Below are 19,025 nucleotides of genomic sequence, written 5' to 3' on the forward strand. Positions count from 1 at the left end.
TTAGCGTCTACGAAGCGGTCGAAGCGACAAGAAGGACACCACAAGTGGTCGTGGATCCTGCGACAATGGGGAGAGGAACTCAAGAGACAAGCCTCTACAATGGAGTCATGTGGTGGATCGGGATCATGCACACCATCACCTTCACCATCAAGTCAGAATGTTACTCCATCCACGACACCCGCACCCTCCATCTCCACGGCCTCTCAATCATTACGTGGCCCACGGCGACAATCTACACTTGGGGAGAACTGGAACCCCAAGTTGAAGGAGAAGGTGGATATGGCGGTGGCCCGCTTCTTCTTCCACGACCACATTGCCTTTCAAGCGGCTAGGTAAGTGCAATCGATCATTGCCAATTCATCATTCATGTTTTCATCATCCTAGTCCCCTTCTCATTAGTAAATTACTTTCTTGAATAGGTCGGAATACTTCAAGGTCATGGTTAAGAAGATTGGGGAGTATGGCTCAACCTATACGCCCCCCTCATCCGAGAGCTTGCGCACTACATTGCTCGAGAAGGAGAAGCGCATTGTAGAGCAAGCGGCTGACAACACAAAGCGGCAATGGGAGAGGAACGGAGTCTCCCTCGTTGTGGATGGATGGAGTGACATCCGCAAGAGGAGTATTCACGGCATGGTTGCATATTCCCGCAGAGAGATGTACTTCATCTCATCTCATGATGCATCCGGCACTAGGAAGAGCGCGGTTGTGCTTGCGGCGGAGTGGGCTACCACCATGGAGATCGTTGGCCCCGAGCATGTAGTGGGCTTTGTTGCGGATGGGGAGCCTTCCAATAGGGCGGCGGGAGCTATTCTCCAAGGTATGTATGGACATGTCACGGTGTCCTTTTGTATGGCTCATTGCCTAAACAACCTTCTCAAGGACATCGGGGCATTACCATGGATCAGCCCGCTCATTGAGGAGGCCAACACCATGGTCTCCTTTGTCCTCAACCACCAAAGACTTCGGCATGAGTTCAACAAGAGGTCTTGTCTCTCTCTCCTCAAATATTCCGACACCCGGTTTGCCTACAACTTTCTCATGTTGAGCCGGTTGAAGGATTGTAGCGGTGCTTTGAGGGGGCTTTTCCTTAGCGACGAGTTTGTCGCCATGCAAGAGTCCCATACAAACACTGGCCAAGAGTGTAGGCTACGGGCGGATGACGCCTCTTGGTGCAAGCGTGTGAAGACCACAGATGCTATGGTGAGGTCCATAGTCCACCTATTGAGGATTGTAGACGCTATGCAACCATGCATAGGCAAGGTCTATGAGGCCATGGATCGCATGATAGAGAAGTTGAAAGACTTCGTGCCTGACGAAGACAGATACGAGGAGATCCATGCCTTGTGTCTAAGAAGGTGGAATTCCTACTACTCTCCATTGCATGCAGCAGCTTATGTGGTGGACCCAGAATTCCAAGGCAACAAGCAGGAGAGCGACCGGGAGGTGAGCGCTGGCTGGAGGATCATCTTGGATCGTCTTGTGCCTGATGCATCGGTTAGGCGCAAGATCAAGGACCAGCTTTCGATGTACAGGTCATTTCATGGCTCCTATGGCTGTCATGATGCACAGGTTGACCGCTCCAAAGTTGGTGCTGCTCTATGGTGGGAGGACTTTGGTTCAAATAGACCGGAGCTGCAGCAGCTTGCCATCCGCATACTTAGCCAGGCCGTCAACTCCTCTTGCTTGGAGCAATTTTGGAGTACCTACAGCCACATTGCCTCTAGGAAGAGGAACCGACTCGGGGTAGAGCGTACCAATGACCTTGTCTTCGTCAGCGCGAACTTGCGAATGCTTTGCAAGAGCGTGACCAAGAAGGCAGATTCCTTCACCGAGCGGGAGATGAGTCAACAAGAAGAGCAACAAGAGGATGAGGTGCAGGAGCAGCATGCCAGTGAGGATGAGACTGAGGATGAGCTTGATGCTTCTGCTACCCATGACCATGAGGCGAGCACTTCACGTGGATGATCATTCATGGATCATGATTCATGGGCCTTACTACTTAGCTCTAGCCTCTAGTCTCTAGCCTCTAGTCTTCAGCACTTTTCTGTCATTGACTCATTTGAGTCCGTCCATGTATTTTGCCTTCTTAAGGCTTAGTCCTGACTCTTGAGTCCTAACTCCCGAGTCCTGACTCATTTTGTATCTACTTAATTATTAATATGACTCAAAAGCTTACCATTTTAGTGTAAATTTGTGCTCATTTTGATGTACCTCCAAAGTAGAATAAGTGTAGAGTAGAAAAATTTTTAAAAAAAAGTATTTTTTGAGGGTCGTTCCCTCCCCCATCCTCGTTCCCTACTTATGGCCGTCCCCCGTCCCGTCCCGTCCCCGTCCCCCGTCACCGTCCCCCGTCCCTTGTGACTATGCGAAAAAGCCTGTCGATTGTTTGTAAGAGCGAGAGAGAGAGAGAGAGAGAGAGAGAGAGAGAGAGAGAGAGAAATGAAATGAAATGAAATGATATATTAACGTCTTCAAAAGGCCAAAATGACCTATGAGACCAAAAAGGTTACAACAATTGGTGGATCTGATACAATGTCTGTGTAAGGAAAGCTAAAAACAATTAAACAACTAACTGAAACTGAAACAACTATGAGGAAAAGTACGTTACCAGGAGCTCCTAATGGATAACATGTGGGAGGAAAACTCCAGCAACAAAGGTAAGCATCATACACATCACTATCCAAAGATGTCTCTCATCGGTCGATGGCGGATATCCTCAATGTCCTCCATGGTGAGTACTCTAACTGGACGTCTCCCATGCCGTGCTAGTATGGTCCTGATCCTCTGTTATAGTCTCCGCTGGTGTCGAGATGGACCTCTCACCTTGGGGCGCCTGGACCGCCCCAGCTCTATAGCCCGATCAATCAATGTACCTCTGGTGCGGCTGTACTCTGGGGCTAGCTGCAATGCCTGCTGACCTGACTGCTCAATCTCTGGTCGAAAGAAGTCTGTAATCTGCCTCTGTAGGTGTCTCTCCCTCTCTGATCCCCTCCCTCTCAGGAGACCCTCTCTATGTCTACGCAGCTCTAGCAAGTACAATCCGAGGCATCTCTGATCCTGGTATCTCATGACTCTAGAAAGTGGTCCAAAGCCCTCTCTGAACAGGCAGTGAAAACGGCCTCGTATCTCATAATATACCGGACAGTGACATGTTTAAAGAAAAATCCCCAATTGACCCCGAAAGTGGTCCAAAGCCCTCTCTGAACAGGCAGTGAAAACGGCCTCGTATCTCATAATATACCGGACAGTGACATACCGGACAGTGACATAAGAGAGAGAGGTAGCGATGGCTGTACACGCAAGTAGGTGACTAGCCTTGTGCAGTCCGGTGGACAAGGCGCAAGTAGGCCGTATGCAAGCAGTCGGTTTGTATGTGCAGCCAAGCGCAGGCTGGCACAGGCACCCATGTGATGTGCAGGCGGACAGGTACATGCACGCAGGCAGTCGGGCGCAAGATATGTGCGTAGGCGGCAGCGCCAGGCAGGCGATCGCAGGCGCACGCGGGCAGTCGACGGATACCAGTGGTGCGCAGAATCGCTGCAGGCAGCACAAGTGGGCAGTCGACGAAAGGCATGAAGGCGGCTCTAAGGTGCTGCAGGAATTGGCGAATAGCAAAGTCGCCGCCTGGAGGGTTTTTTTAAGATAAATTTAGCTTCTTCTTTTTTTTTACCCCCACGCCTTGTTTGTCCTTGCTTTCGTTTTTTTTTTTGCTAACCTTAGTAAAAGGGTTTAAAAACCCACTTATTGCTTTATAAGTGTTTTTTTTTTCTTTTTTTAAGAAAACAGAATATATATATATATATATAATTTTTTATTTATTTTTTTTTTTTTAACACAAAAGCGAAAGCTAAGTTAGCTTTTGGGGAAGGCTATATATTCCCCTTAAGCAGGCTTCTTGCCACACATCTCTCAAGCTCTCTAGCACTCTCCTTGTGCAAGATAAATATTTTCTCTCCTCTTGCCCTCTTTAAGATGTCAACCCAAGAATCCGAGTTGAAGCCCTTTCTCGAATGTGAAGACCTTCTGGCTACGAAAGCCACCGATGCCGATCTTTTCGACAATTATGTTTCAAAATCAAATTTCCAAGAGTTTAAAGTTGCTCTCGAAGCTTCTTCCTCAAAACGTCAAGCATAAATAGCCGTGCAGATGCAAGCTTTACAGAACTCCATCTCTTTGTTGACCACTACCCTATCTACTCTTTCGGATATGGATACCTTGGCATCTGCTTTAGGGCCCAGTATAACTCCGGAAAAGTTTGGGGGCGAGCAAAAGGAGCGTACCAAGGAGATAGTGGACACTTGGCTACATAAGTTGCAAGTCCATTTTCAGTTTCATCCATATGACGATAGAAAAAAGATCCAATTAGCAGCAGGTTTCCTCTCAAGCAAAGCTTTGCTTTGGTGGAAGGAACTCAACCCTAAACCAACGACTTGGGCACAGTTCGAAGACGTCTTCAAGAAAGAATTCCTCAAGAAGGAGGATGACTATGATGTTGTTGCCCAGTTTACTACTTTGACCATGACCTCGCAGAACCTCACTTATGAGGTCTATCTTAGCATTAGCCGATCCTAGTCGGCCTTATGTTCTTGAAACTGATGCCAGTGACTATGCCATCGGGGCTGCTTTATTTCAAGATGGTAGACCTGTTGCTTTTGAAAGTAAAAAGCTAGACGACACTCAATCTCGTTGGCCAACCCTTGAGACGGAGCTTTATGTTGTGATTCACGCTCTCAAGGTTTAGAGACATTATTTATATGGCTCCAAGTTTGTGGTATTGACTGATCATCAGTCAATCAAGTATGTGTGTGATACGGATGATTTGAGAGGAAAGAAAGCTCCATGGGCTGAATTAATGCAAGATTTTGATTTTAAGATTCGTTATAGAAAAGGGTCCATAAATAGTGTCGCAGATGCGCTAAGTCGAATTAGAGAGATGAATACTTTGTCGTTCACCAAGATTTCTACTCTCTTATTTCAGTCATTGAGAGAGCTTTGCAGGACTGATAGTTATTTTGGTCCATTTTGGCAAAAGATCCAAGACGAGAGCTCATTGATTGACCAAGACTCAATGACTGAGCACCCTACCATTCAGGCTGCAGGAGGCCAATGGATGATTCGGAATGGTTTACTATTCCGTAATAACAAAATTTGTGTACCACAGATCTCGAACATTAGGTCCAAGATTTTGAAGAGTGTCACGACGCCCCTTCTACTAGACACCCTGGGGTACACAGGACATTATCGTTAGTGAAACACACTTTTTATTGGCCAAAGATGAAAGGATATGTAGAAGATTATGTTCTCAAGTGTCAAGTTTGTCAAGCAAATAAAGCTAAACGCTTTAGACAAGCTGGGTTGTTGCATCCTTTGCAAATTCCAAAGTATTTCCATGGATTTTATTACCGGATTGCCAAGAACATATCAAGGCCACGATTCTATTTGGGTTGTGGTAGATCGCTTGACAAAAATGGCTAGATTTTTACCCACCCGGAAGACCATTATAGCTACGCAATTAGCAAGACAATTTATCGAGCAATTGTTTAGACTGTGCGGGTAACCACATGACATAGTCAGTAATAGGGACTCTAAGTTTACGAGTGATTTTTGGAAACTTGTTTTTGAGAAGTTGGAAACAAATTTGAATTTGAGTTCCTCAGTTCATTCTCAATCTGATGGCCAAACTGAAAGAGTGAATCAAATTTTGGAGGATATGCTTCGAGCATATATATATATCCAAAAGACAGAGTTCATGGAAGGATTATCTTCCTATGTTAGAATTTGCATATAGCAGTACTAAGCATACGAGTACAGGTTTTAGTTCTTCATGCTTATGTATGGTTTTCAACCAAGATCACCCGTTACAGGGATTCTCAGGACTTCAACATGATGCAGCACGTAATTTTTTGCAAGATATGCAAGAAATGTTACGAGTTGCAAAGGAATCTATTAGAAGTGCTCAAAACCGAGACAGATTTTATTCTAATAGACATCGTTCACCCAGAGAGTTCTATGAAGGAACGATGGTGTATTTGCGAGTTCCGAAAGATTCCAAGACTTTACGGACAGGTCGATCTCCGAAATTATCCCCTAGATACTATGGACCATTTCGTATTACACGACGGATTGGTTCAGTTGCATATGAATTGATTTGCCTTCTCGTGTTAAAGTTCATCATGTATTTCATGTCAGTAGACTTAAGGAAGTACTGGGTGGAACAGACCAGTTAGTTACTCCTCAAGAAATTATAGATGTCGAGGACATGACATTTGTTCCACACGAACCTGAAAAGATTCTTGGATTTCGTGAGAGAAGATTACGTAATACGCTTATCACGGAATACAAGATCAAGTGGAAGGATCGTGTTGAGGAGGACGCTACATGGGAGACATTGACTACTCTTCAGAGACATTACCCTGGCTTTTTAGTAAGCTCAAGGAGTGAGCTCTTAGAGGAAGGGGAGTATGTCATGTGCACAGTGTGTATATACCGTGTGCTACACACACACAAGACTAGCTTCGAGGTTGAGGAAGCTTGGAGCTAGGCAGGCTGATTGACAAGCTGAGTTAGGGATAGACTAACGGGCAAACACCCAAGTATGGACGGGCGGGCACCCAAGTGTGAACGCCCGATGACCGGCCAAGAGCCTATAAAAGGATGGCCAAGGTTAGTCATTAGTCATATAGAGTCTCGTGTGTCCTATGGTCAGGAGTCTGGATCTAGTGCAGACGTGCACTTGCTTCATGCAACCGTGGCCAGCAACAATCTCGAGACCCGCAAGGGTAGCTTCGTGGCGGTATGGGATGTCACGAGGTTCGGTACGTCCATCTAGTTAGCTCAGCTCGTGGCTCGGTGGGGACAACCAAGACGTGTGGGCTTGCCCACGGCTGTCAAAGTTGGGAGGTGAGTCAGGCCTGCACTCCCGTCATGTTTGTTTCGTTTGTTTGCAGGTTTTGAGTCTTGTACCAGGAGCGTTCTACGAGGAGATCCTATGGGGATTTGACAATGTCCGGCTCACTCTCTATCTCTCTCTCTATTTCTGCACATATCTCTCTATGTTGTGCAGTATCTTCATCACGAAAGATTACTGAATTCTGTCCATTTAAGAACCGATTCTATTCATCAAGCTTCCGCATGTTACTCTATAGCCAAGGTGAAGGTGAAAGGTCAAGAACCAGAAGATTTTACAGATTTGCATCATTTTAATAAAGCAAATACACCATCTGTGGTGGGGGCCCTACAGAGGGTATTCGGGACCCAATACTATGTCTGACTCACTCTCTATTTCTGCACATCTCTCTCTATGTTGTGCATTATCTTCGTCACGAAAGATTACTGAATTCTGTCCATTTAAGAACCGATTCTATTCATCAAGCTTTCGCATGTTACATGGTATCAGAGCAGCTTTCTTCAAGTGTGAAGATTCAGCTAGAAAACCAAAAAAAAAATCGCTTGTGGTGTTGGTTTCTAGACTCCGGAGGACCACCCCTTTCGGTGTGACTCCCCATCCCTCGAAGCACGGTTGGTTTTTAGCCTCTGAAAAGTCCCCCACACGCATAATGGATGGTTTTGCTGCGGCCCAGAAAGGAGTTGCATATTCCCACTATGGTGAACTTCGACGAAGAGAGAGAACAAAGAATTCCGGAACAAGAAGCACTAGGCAGTACTTCGAGAACGGCAGACATGAGTGTGCACGACATGTTCCAGATGCTGATGCGAGCACTCAGCACTCGCAAACCAAAACACCAAGTTGGAAGAGCCCCTTTTCCTTCGTCTCCTCCTCTCTCTCCTTCTCTTTCCCAAAATCCGATAGCAAATCCTTCCCGGGTAGTTACTACCACCGCTGAGTTCGACACTCGAGTTGCCTGTGCGAGCAGTCGAGATTTGATTGATGGAAGACCATGTGACAGAATCCCGTACTGCCACACAAAGACACCCGGCGATGCGTGGAGCATGAAAGATTTCTTGTGGCTTTAGGCGCAAGAACGACACCAGCTTCTTCCTCGAGTCATCCTCCAAAGAGGATAAACTTCAATAAGTACACTGGAAAACTCGACCCCACGACTTTTTATTCTTGGCTACATCAATTTGAAGCTTATTTTGTTGCTCTTAGAAAAATGATACTGATAGGGTGATCTTGGCTAGTTATTATTTAGAGAGCGAGGCCATCCCATGGTGGACTCAACGGGCTCATGTCCACACCAGATTTGGTGTGGCAGCTTATGTCTGGGACGAATTCATCTTAGATCTTAAGCGACGCTTTCTGCCGCCCCACTACCTTGAGTGACTCGAAGACGAGTTCAGGGAGGCGCGTCAAAACACACAACCAGTCCTACGGAATGCCCACAAAATTTCTAACTTATATTTGCAATTCTAACAAGAAGAAGAAAGGGCAGTTTCTCTATGGCCTTGACGCACAAATCCAATAGGATGATCTTGGCTAGTTATTATTTAGAGAGCGAGGCCATCCCATGGTGGACTCAACGGGCTCATGTCCACACCAGATTTGGTGTGGCAGCTTATGTCTGGGACGAATTCATCTTAGATCTTAAGCGACGCTTTCTGCCGCCCCACTACCTTGAGTGACTCGAAGACGAGTTCAGGGAGGCGCGTCAAAACACACAACCAGTCCTACGGAATGCCCACAAAATTTCTAACTTATATTTGCAATTCTAACAAGAAGAAGAAAGGGCAGTTTCTCTATGGCCTTGACGCACAAATCCAATAGGAAGTACATATGTTTCAACTAGCCACCTTCGAGAATGCACTCTCGCTTGCGCACAGTGCTAAGATGAAGCACAATGGAGGAAAGTACAAGACTTTCCACCCTTCCACTCCCAAGGCACCCGCCTTGCGAGAAAAAGACCAAAACCAGACGGGGTCTTCCCTAGGACGGAACACGAGAGCTAAGACCGATGGAAAACTAAGTCTAGAAGAGACAGCTAAGTACAAGAAGAAGGATAGGTGTTTCTTTTGTGATACAAAACGACACACTTCTAAGGATTATTCAAAGAAGACACTCCGCAGATTACCACTCCAACCTCCACGGCTTCCGTGGTGGACCCCGCACCCTTGAGGTCGTCCCTAGTTCTTCAAACCCCATTTCTTCAATTGGTGCAATTGGTAGCCGGGTGCTCGAAGATAAGCAGAAGAGTGCCCAAGACTAGGAGTATGAGCGCAATGAACTACTCAACATTTGGCTACATAGGTGGCCAGAGAATCATTGTCTTGTTTTGACAATGGCAGCATGGAGAATGTGGTAACGGAACACGCCGCTCGGTAAACAAGAAAGTTAAGGAATTTAGCAAAAGCATGACAACGAGCATGAAGTTTGAAGCTCAACGTGCTAAACTAGTGATTCAAGGCATCGCATTTGTACGAGATTTTATAGTTGTCCCTCTTTTGGGGATTCAATGGTTTCACAAGTTCCAGTCAGACATTGATTGGACTGTTGGAAGGTTGCCGATTTCGAGCGTGTGATCTATGGCTAGAAGGTGCCTTGGATTATCCCATAAGTGGAAGCATGGGAAGTTGAAGAGCCATATATAGGCTAGAGTGGCACCTTGTCATAATCATCTCCTCTGGCCAGTGTTTTGGGAGGCAACTCACCGGGAGATGGGAGCCCGGTGGAAGGATGCTGCAGTGCCCGTTGGGGGTGTTCGTGGTGCTCGATGGTGATGCGTCTCCTATGTGCGTGTCTTCCGTTGCACATTCTGACATGGTATCAGAGCCCGAGCGTGTGTGGTCCTGGGCGGCTCAGGCATGTGTGGTCTTGGGCGACCCCCTCGTGCCTCGATGGCTTGCGGAGCTCGAATCGAGGGATGGTGTTGGAAGGTTGGCGATTTCGAGCATGTGATCTATGGCTAGAAGATGCCTCGGATTATCCCATAAGTGGAAGCATGGGAAGTTGAAGAGGCATATATAGGCTAGAGTGGCACCTTGTCATAATCATCTCCTCCGGCCGGTGTTTTGGGAGGCAACTCACCGGGAGATGGGAGCCCGGTGGAGGGATGCTGCAGTGCCCGTTGGGGGTGTTCGTGGTGCTTGATGGTGATGCGTCTCCTACGTGCATTAGTCTTCCGCTGCGCATTCTAACATGGACAGGCACAATTTCAGATTACCCAGAATGTGTTCAAAGCCCCAGTAATCATTAAGTGTGAGCCAAGGATCCCGAACTTTCCTCTCATAAGTGACATGCAAGCTAAACAAGAAATACAAAAGGTGCACAATGTGCAATGATTTATATCAACACTACCCATACGGTGGCCAATGCTTCCGAGAAATACCAAGTGACAAGTTCCATAAGATTTTTCTTCGAGACATCTCCCTCCCAAGTCTCCCCCTCCCCCGTCTAGACCAGAGGACCACAAGATAGACCTCATCCCGGGCTCGGATCCTCTAAGCAAGTTTCCATAACGCGTGTCCAAGGCAATTGAATCAGAATTGGAGTCGATAGGGCCTTCCCTCGCCATGATGAAACGAAAGCTGCTTGTACGATATTTTTTCCCAACGATTGCTCTGGTGTATGTTTCCTCACTCTTTTCAAGGGCCCGACTACACGACTGCTCTAGCCTTTGTACCTGCTCTACGGCTGTTTTTAGTACCTGCTATACCATTCTCTACCTATTGTACATACCTATCCTAGTGGTTGTACTATTATGTATCTATTGTACAACTTTGTAGCCACTGTACACTTGATAACACAAGGTGGAGGTGTGTAACTCGCGGCGGGTGCCCGGGGGACTAGGACCTTTGACACACTTGTTGATACCATCAATGCATATTAAAACACTTAACCATGGTCACATCCTTAACACATACATCATCACTTTGCATAAAACATAAAAGCTGGACAAAACATCCACAAATGCTGAAAATGGAGCTTGCACATGTGACACCACATAGAGGCCGGAATGGGCCGATCCCCCCCCCCCCCCCCCCCCCCCCGCCTTGGAGTATTTTATTACCCAAGGAGAATAATATCATGTACAAGCTTTGAGGGCCTTACTCTCCCCACAGGAAATGCCAGATTATCCATATACAAATGCCATAACACAACCCAACACAAGGCTACCAGCCGGAACACAGGCTGTAGAAATGCTGAGCCAACAATATAATCCATATACCTCTGTGTGGGTACTGATTCTTCCCCAAAAACCACGGGTCTTCATGCAATAAAGCTGGTACAACAGGTTCAGCTCTCCATTCAACCAGTACAATAGGTACCGTGGCTAGTACAGCCAGAATAGTGGCTGGTACAATGGCTGGTATAGCATGTACAACAAGTACAAGGACTAGTACAACAGTAGTGGCTGGTACTGTAGGTACAAGGGCTTGTACAGCCAATATAGTGGCTGGTACAGCAAGTACAAGGACTGGCACAACAAGTACAATGGCTAGAAATCATAATAAATGATTAAATACCCTTGCCTTCAGTATTTCTTCACGATGGAAGCCTCCAAAACAGTCCCCAACAGCCGGTATTCTTCATGGGCAACCTTCAAGAGATAGAGAAAGAGAGTAGCCATCATTAGGGCAGCTTTCAACGGTGGTAGAGGCTAGTTTGCAGCAAGAGAGCCTCCATTAATGAAAGAGAGAGAGCTCTAATTTATAGATTTGGGGCTCCCATGAGTGAAAATGGAAAGAGAAGGCTATGATGACAAGTGGAGAACCACACAATAGCTGGAGTGACAAGTGTGAGGCTACTTGTCTCACTTTGATCCACTTTCTGACAAGTGTGAGGCCACTTGTATCACTTTCATCCACTTTCTTGCCACATGTCCCAATCTAAGAGATGGGTTCTCCCATAATCTTTACCTCTAAAAATATCCCAACTAGCTTCTCGATAGCTTTTAAAAAGCAAGTTACTTTTTAAAAGTGCTTTTTAAAAGCAAAACTTGCTTTAAAGCAAGCCTAAGCCGACTCTATAGAAGTGAGCCATGGGAGAGGACTCTAGTCATAACCACAACATGGGTTTGAGAGGAGGCACCCAAAGAAGCCTTCACTCGCGGGCCTTGGGTACTAGTGCATGTGTGGGAGCACTCCTAGACGAGGATACTTAGAGTGAGACCGATGAAGTTATATATACCTAGATAAATCCAAGAACATGTCCAAATTCACCTTATAAGAAAGTACAATTTATAACCTCATGGTAGTCGTCCACAGGACAAGTAAACCATCAACTCCATCATGCATAGTATGGACTAGATACTACGACATCCCCACTAACGTCATCAGTGCCCAATAGTGGGTGTAGAACTAGGTATCAATATATACTCCCACACACACACACACACACACACACACACACACACACCACGCACCCACACACACGCATAAGAGCATACTTCATACAAAGACCTGTGTACTGAGTTTCTGTCAGAGCTCCGGAGATGCACGGCAGACTCGGCCATAATGAAGCCTAGCACTAAGGATCATAACAAATAGAAAGAATTATCACAACAAAAAGGTAGTTGATAGGGCATATGCACCACTAAAGATAGAAGGAATTAACACTAAAAGGTGCCTTTTCGCACTGGGCAGCCACTCAGGCTGCTGGCCGCCTGTGGTATGGCTCCACATGGCACAAGGACTGGCCGACTACTACAGTGGAGGCCCCCTAAGGGCTTGGCCAATTGGGCTGCAGCCCTCTTTTTCCTGGCCGACTGAATCAAAAGCCACGTTGGCTGGCTGCCTTGCTGTCCAGGCCCTCCAGGCCTAGCTAACAGCCTGTCCATGCCTCCAAGAGGCATGGCCGACTAGGCCTATGCCCTATAAGAACTGGCCAATAATGCTTATGTGCTCTTGTGGACCAATGTCGTAGGGGAGCATGGGAAACCCATGGCCCTGCACTCTACGCAGTTCATAGTCACATGAAACTGGAGACAAAATTGAGACCAGCAGCTACCGGAATCGGAGACCGGTTCAGATGTAGGAAACAGAATTGGGTAGGAAACGGCACATACACTTTTAAAAGAACATGTATGCAAGTACAATGAGAGTTCAAAGTGTGTGTGCAGGTGCGAGGTATGCAGAACCAATGTTTGTTGTCCAGACTCCAACGTTCAAGAAAAACCCTTTTTTTCAATATTGTTAAGAGAATGTTTTTGATTACTGGTTATGTTTATAATGTTGTATAACGTCAACAAGAATTTTATGCATAGGTCAAGGTACGTTTTCTTTTTCATCTTTTGCTCCCGTTTCCTGTTACGGGTGATGACGTGGCAATTCCCTACTGTTTTGCACATTCCTACACTTTCACCCCCTAGGAAACACAGTTTCACACTTCTGGGTCCCATTTCCTACGTTTCCAGTGACTACGATGCAGTTCTACATGCAGCTATGTGCTCCCTAGGTGCCCTTGCATCTAGCTACAAGCTTGTCAATGCCCAAAACACCTGTCATCATTCAAGAGGGTGACTCACAATACAAACTGGCACTCCTCCATGTGCGGAACTTGCACACCTTACCAAGACCATGTCAGGACTTGTACACCTAACCCTGGACGCTTAGAGTGGACCCCTGGCTGACTCATCAGATTGGAGCGCACAAGGGACCGCTGTACATATATGTCCACATGGCATCCAAGTGTGGGATGCACGTGACGTTCTTGAAACATCACTCCTCCGTGTGTCCGAGCTTTTTGCAAAAGTTGCATCTGATAGTTCTTTTCCCTTTCCCCTTTGTGAACGTGACACTATCTAACTCAAAGGAAATCTCGGATTGCTCTTTACGGCGGTCTTCAGATCTACAATCATCTCATCATAAGTCATTTCCTGAGCCACCCGTAGTATAGTCAAGGTTTCAGAGAATTTTGAAACCTCTTCTATACTTGATAGAACAACAACTTTCTTGTCATCCTCATTTCCTGCAACTCCCAAGCCAAAGAGTTGTTGTATTATGGAGCCTAGATTGCTTAAATGTTCTCTCAAAGTTTCTCTTTAATTCATTTTCAAGTAGGAAAAAAATTGTTTAAGGAAGACTTTGGAGCTCAAGATTTTATTACCAAACAAGTTTTCCAACTTGTCCCATACCTCCTTTAAGCTTTTGGTGAAATCCATGTGATGAATCACATTGTCGGACAACCCGAGCCCGATGAGCACCATGCCCTTGTCATTACAATCATTCCACGTGTAAATCTTCTTCACTCCGTCGCTTGGTTTGAGGTTCATGCTGTTGACCACATTCCAAACGCCATCTCTCATCCTCAGGAGATGCATCTTTATTTGCCATGTTGGGAAGCTGATTCCATTGAACTTTTTAGCCAAGCTGGCTTTCTTGGTCTCCATAATGCTCTACTTGAAAAAAACCCAAAATGTTATGAATGCTAAAGTGGGTGAATTAGACAAACGTCACCTGAATCATGGAGAATCCCAAAACTACGTAGAGATGCATCATTGTAAGAGGTGACAATTTGAAGGCACAAGTAGGAAGAGCTACGATGGTTGGACACAACGCGGTGCCAGCAAACCATGCTCAGGGCGAGGGAGGCGGGAGTCTGCACACTAGGCGGAGCAGCATACAGCATCGACAGCATGGAGGCTACAGCAAACAGCCACTAGGGACGGGAAGAGGCAGCAACTGGAGGGAGACTAGAGCAAGAGGATGAAATGCCGACAGCGGTGGTCAAAAACAGGGTCCGCCCAGGAAGCCCTGCATCTGCCCAGCCGATGGAGCAGCCTGCTCAGCCCAGCCAACCGACACTTCTATCACAAGCTCCACCAGGTGGGTGGTGGAATGGTGGTGCAATGGGAGGAGATGAAGGCGGCACCGGAGAAAAACTGAGACCGCGATGATGTCGTGCAGGAAGGCTCAAGCGGTAGTGGCTCTAATACCATGTTCATTTCGCATGGTGCCTGGTGCCGTGCAAAAGGACAGCTAAGCAGATACATGAGAAAGAGAGGGAGAGAGAGAGCTACGGTGACTGTAGAGAAGACAACAAAACTAAAGAGAGAGAGTATTGAACAACTCAATGATGATTTTAATTGATTGATAAAACCCTTCACAAGTACATGCTTTTGACATTGGTAGCCTTATCTTTTGACCCATAGAAATCACACACACAGACTATACTACACTTATCCCATCCTTTTATAAGAGGATGTTCACACACACTGAGCCCCAAATCCTAACAGTTCCTTCCTTTAATCCCCAATACATGAAAATAGAAACATTTGAACAGGCTTCAATGGTCCATAATGGACCCACAGCCTCCTCGGGTGGTGGATCACCCGAGATAGGAGGATCCATACGAGACCCCTCCGCTGTTCCAGCGCTCGACTCATCGCGGTGGTCATGGGGGATGCCTAATTCGTGGCTCTTGCCCGATGGTACGTGGCCCTTGCCCGACCATGATAATTGGCTAATTGTTGTAAGGGGAAATCGGCTCCACCCACTTGAGTGGGCCCCGGGTGTGTACCAAAAAAAAAAAAAAGAAACATCTGAACAGGCTTCAATGGTCCATAATGGACCCATGCCCCAACCTTCCAGGAAATAAATATTAATGGCCTCTTGCTGGTCCACCTCAGGCTGGTCTTCAACCTGTATGATAGAAGGCGACCATTGATGCGGTGAAGTACATGAAACATCATTCAGCTCAAAGGAGGTTGAAGCTCTATGTTGACACTACTGATGATTTTATGAAAGGAAACACTCAAATTCCTGGAGCTTCGAATACTTTTGACCTGCCCACTAAAGGCTATAATTGATGGTTGCAAACATGCCTAGTCATCACTTTTACTTGAAATCCTCTGTATGTTCTTGTTCTCTAAATGCTTTCATTAGCTTGTGCAGTATCATTGATCCTCTGGTTGACAGATGCTAATACATCTTGTGCACTTATTTCATTGAGTTACTACAAAGTCTTTACAATTTCAACATCACAAAGCATTGATATGAAATGCTCTGAAGAAACAATGAACAGATGGTATGAGAATGAAAGTGAATATGCGGAAAACATGACATACCTCGATCGAGCCAAAGGTAAGACCTTGCTTTCGATTAGCAAGCTGTGCCATCATAATTTTGTCGTATGCTTTCTCAATCTGGTTAATGCATTGTTAAAAAAAGTCTCTCTCTCTCTCTCTCTCTCTCTCTCTCTCTCTCTCTCTCTCTCTCTCTGTGTGTGTGTGTGTGTGTGTGTGTGTGTGTGTGCAGTTGAGGTGGTCAGGTCATATGTATACTTGGGGATCACCTTTATTGTGACCCGCACTTTACCATGTGTCTGCCCCTCCAATCACAAGTATCGTGAGGATATGCTGCCCTCGCTTAACTGGAGACGGTACTTCTAGGCACGTTTCCAAGAACCTAGTACTAAATGTTGGATATTTGATACTTTGGTTCGCCCGTGACAGTGATGTTTGGGGCTTCTTTCTGGGGCCAGATTTGGGAGTGGACGGCTGGAGTGGAGAGATTGCAAGTTATACTGCTTTGATGCATGATCAGGAGTAAGCCCTCACTGCTACATGCTATAGTATTGGCCAAGTTCGTATCAGCCCCCTTGCTCATCAATGCCATGTTCCAGAACCTCATATACATACAGCATCTCTACACATTACATAGAGATCATTCCCATGGTTGGACCCAGAGTCCTCTAGACAGTTGGCACAAGAGAATCATATCAATTGTTAGTATGCACACACTATCAGTTGATTTGGATCACATGGCCTTCAGATGGGTAAAGCCCTCCTTGATCTCTAAAGACAAATGATCGACCACATCATCCGCTTGGATTTAACTTGGCTTCACATAGACCGGACATGGATATCCCCGACTGAGCTCTCCCCGAAGCTTCAATTCTGGGCAAGTGGCACCGCAAGATGGAGGAAAAAGGAGGGGGGTAGCACGAGCTTGCTGAGCAGCAACTAAGCACGGTAAAGAGGCTATTGGTAGCACACAGGTCAAAAGCCGGAGGGTGTGCGAGGGGCTGTAGGCACAGCACAGGTTGCATATATTTTATTTTTATTTTTTTTGAAGCCGAGGAATGGAAGGGGGGGGGGGGGGGGATCCGGCTGATTTTCTCTCTATATAAATATCAAAAACTTCTGCTAGAAAATATCCATCTATGTGGCCAACTATAACAATGCAGGAATCCTCTCAAGTCAACACACACATCCATTGTTAAGGATATGCAATGAAAGGTATCTATCATACAGGCGTAGGGAAGAAATATATGCACTAGTCGGGGTGGAGCAGAGCAACATACAGAAATATCTAAAATGAAACAACTAGCTTGTAGCAAACTTATGAAGCATTCTTCCAATATCACAGCTTTAGATGCAAAAGATGGTCCAGGTTTTCTAAAAAGAAATTAAGATAAGCAAAGCGGAGAATACAAAGCATATACCTACTCGAGACAATGCAGCATCATCCCCTCTTTTTTCAGCATCTTTCTGCCTCTTTGCATAAGCAGCCTTTACCTTGTCAAACCTTTCAAATGGACTAACCCCAAGCACCTGCTCAACCAAAAATATGATAGCAATCATGTTCATTATGCTTGCAGGCTGGTGCACTCACCAAAAGGAAATGGAAAAAAGCAACTTATGAAGCAAAATTCAAATCAACAGATACATACATACATGCATATGTATGTATATGTATATGTATGTGTGTGCGTGTCTATGTATGTATGTATATAGCAGCTACAATGCTTTTATCACTCAACAGCTTAAGTTAACCTTCAAACTTAGAAGCCCTTGCTCTCAAAACATGGATGCCTTATAAATCTTCACAATGAGGGGGGAAAAATCACCTGATATGGATTTTCATCTGGTTCTGCTGTTTGGCCTCCTCCAGTAGAACTAGCTGCACTGCATACTACTCGTAAACATCTACTTATTGCTCTGATTTCCCTGTGCATGAAACCAAAATTGGACATCTATGAATCTCCAAAATACAATAAGGTTTTCAAATGGCCCTTGGGACCCCTCCATACACATGGGCTATAAGGACAGCTTGGACTTGATGACTCAAAAACATTACATTGTCCTTTGAGAAATTTTCATGCAATTATGCAACAAAAAGAGATCCTTCACACAACCTGGTAGCAAAAGCACTGCACAGTAAAGTTTGTTGCACATGTCTTTCTACTCTGCCTGGATTCAAGCAGTCGCTGCTCTATACTCCTTCACCTACAGCAAATTTCTAACAGAGATGGCAAAGGGGAACCCTTTCCGTCTCCTTCTCATTATGTCAAGACTGCCTGCCAGCACTTTGTCTCTTCTTGTCTATTCTTGGTGGCCCAAGATACCCACTCCACAATAACTGTGACTTCCCATCAGGATTTAGAGGAGCACCTACAGTTGCATATTCATACAATATTTGAGGGAAAAAAGTGGAGCCTCCATCCCTTTCAGATGAAAAAAGAATAGAGATCTACTTGCCCCCACACCAAATAGCAAGAGTCCCAAGATTCTAGTTGAGCATGCCTCCATCTTGCCCTTGCAACCACCACTGAGGCAAGATCCAAAGGCAAATGTGGACCAACTGGAGCATTTTTGACACCCCAACAGGCACCCAAAGCTGCCCACAACATGCATTGATGGATGGGACAAGTTGGGCACAATATGATCATGTTTAATGACCTTTTTATTATATTTTTGGGTCAGAAAACCGATTTCTGACCAGCATATGACCTACTATCAGGTGCCTATATAAAGGCAGGTCAAGGGTCATTTGGAATCATTTAAAGTCAAGGTTACAAAGCCAAGACTAAGGGCTATAGAGCCAAGACCAAGGGCGTCTAAATCAGCAACATCAGCTGGGGATTAGCACAATAGTGAACTTTTGTACGCATTGTAGCTAGTTTGCACAACGTACTAGATCAGATCTAAGTGTTAGTGTAGATCCGATATCATCAATGTATATATAGCATGCAATATACAATAGATTAGAATTTTACATTTCTTTCCTATTGTTGTTTGTCAAGTAGGATTAGCATTGATCTGTCTTTGAGATCACCCTTCCACAACATGTCACAGCATGTAGGCATCTTCAGCCTAAGCTTTTTTTGAGTGAGCCTTGGCTCT

The 19,025-nt window shown here is 45.7% G+C and overlaps 1 protein-coding gene across 1 annotated transcript in view; it reads right to left on the reverse strand.

The window, feature by feature from the left end:
- CJD1 (Chloroplast J-like domain 1) overlaps nucleotides 1-19,025 on the reverse strand; it is a 65,759-nt gene that overhangs the window by 35,359 nt on the left and 11,375 nt on the right. The window contains exons 2-4 of the mRNA XM_086815401.1: nucleotides 17,750-17,849; nucleotides 17,349-17,453; nucleotides 15,966-16,043 (exon numbers count right to left, since the gene is read on the reverse strand). Coding sequence (XP_086671527.1) covers nucleotides 15,966-16,043; nucleotides 17,349-17,453; nucleotides 17,750-17,849 — 283 coding nt within the window. The remainder of the gene's footprint in view (nucleotides 1-15,965; nucleotides 16,044-17,348; nucleotides 17,454-17,749; nucleotides 17,850-19,025) is intronic.

The sequence above is a fragment of the Cibotium barometz genome, chromosome 21 (genome assembly GCF_041138505.1).
Source record: "Cibotium barometz isolate CiBa-2024 chromosome 21, ASM4113850v1, whole genome shotgun sequence".
Classification (NCBI taxonomy): Eukaryota; Viridiplantae; Streptophyta; class Polypodiopsida; order Cyatheales; family Cibotiaceae; genus Cibotium; species Cibotium barometz.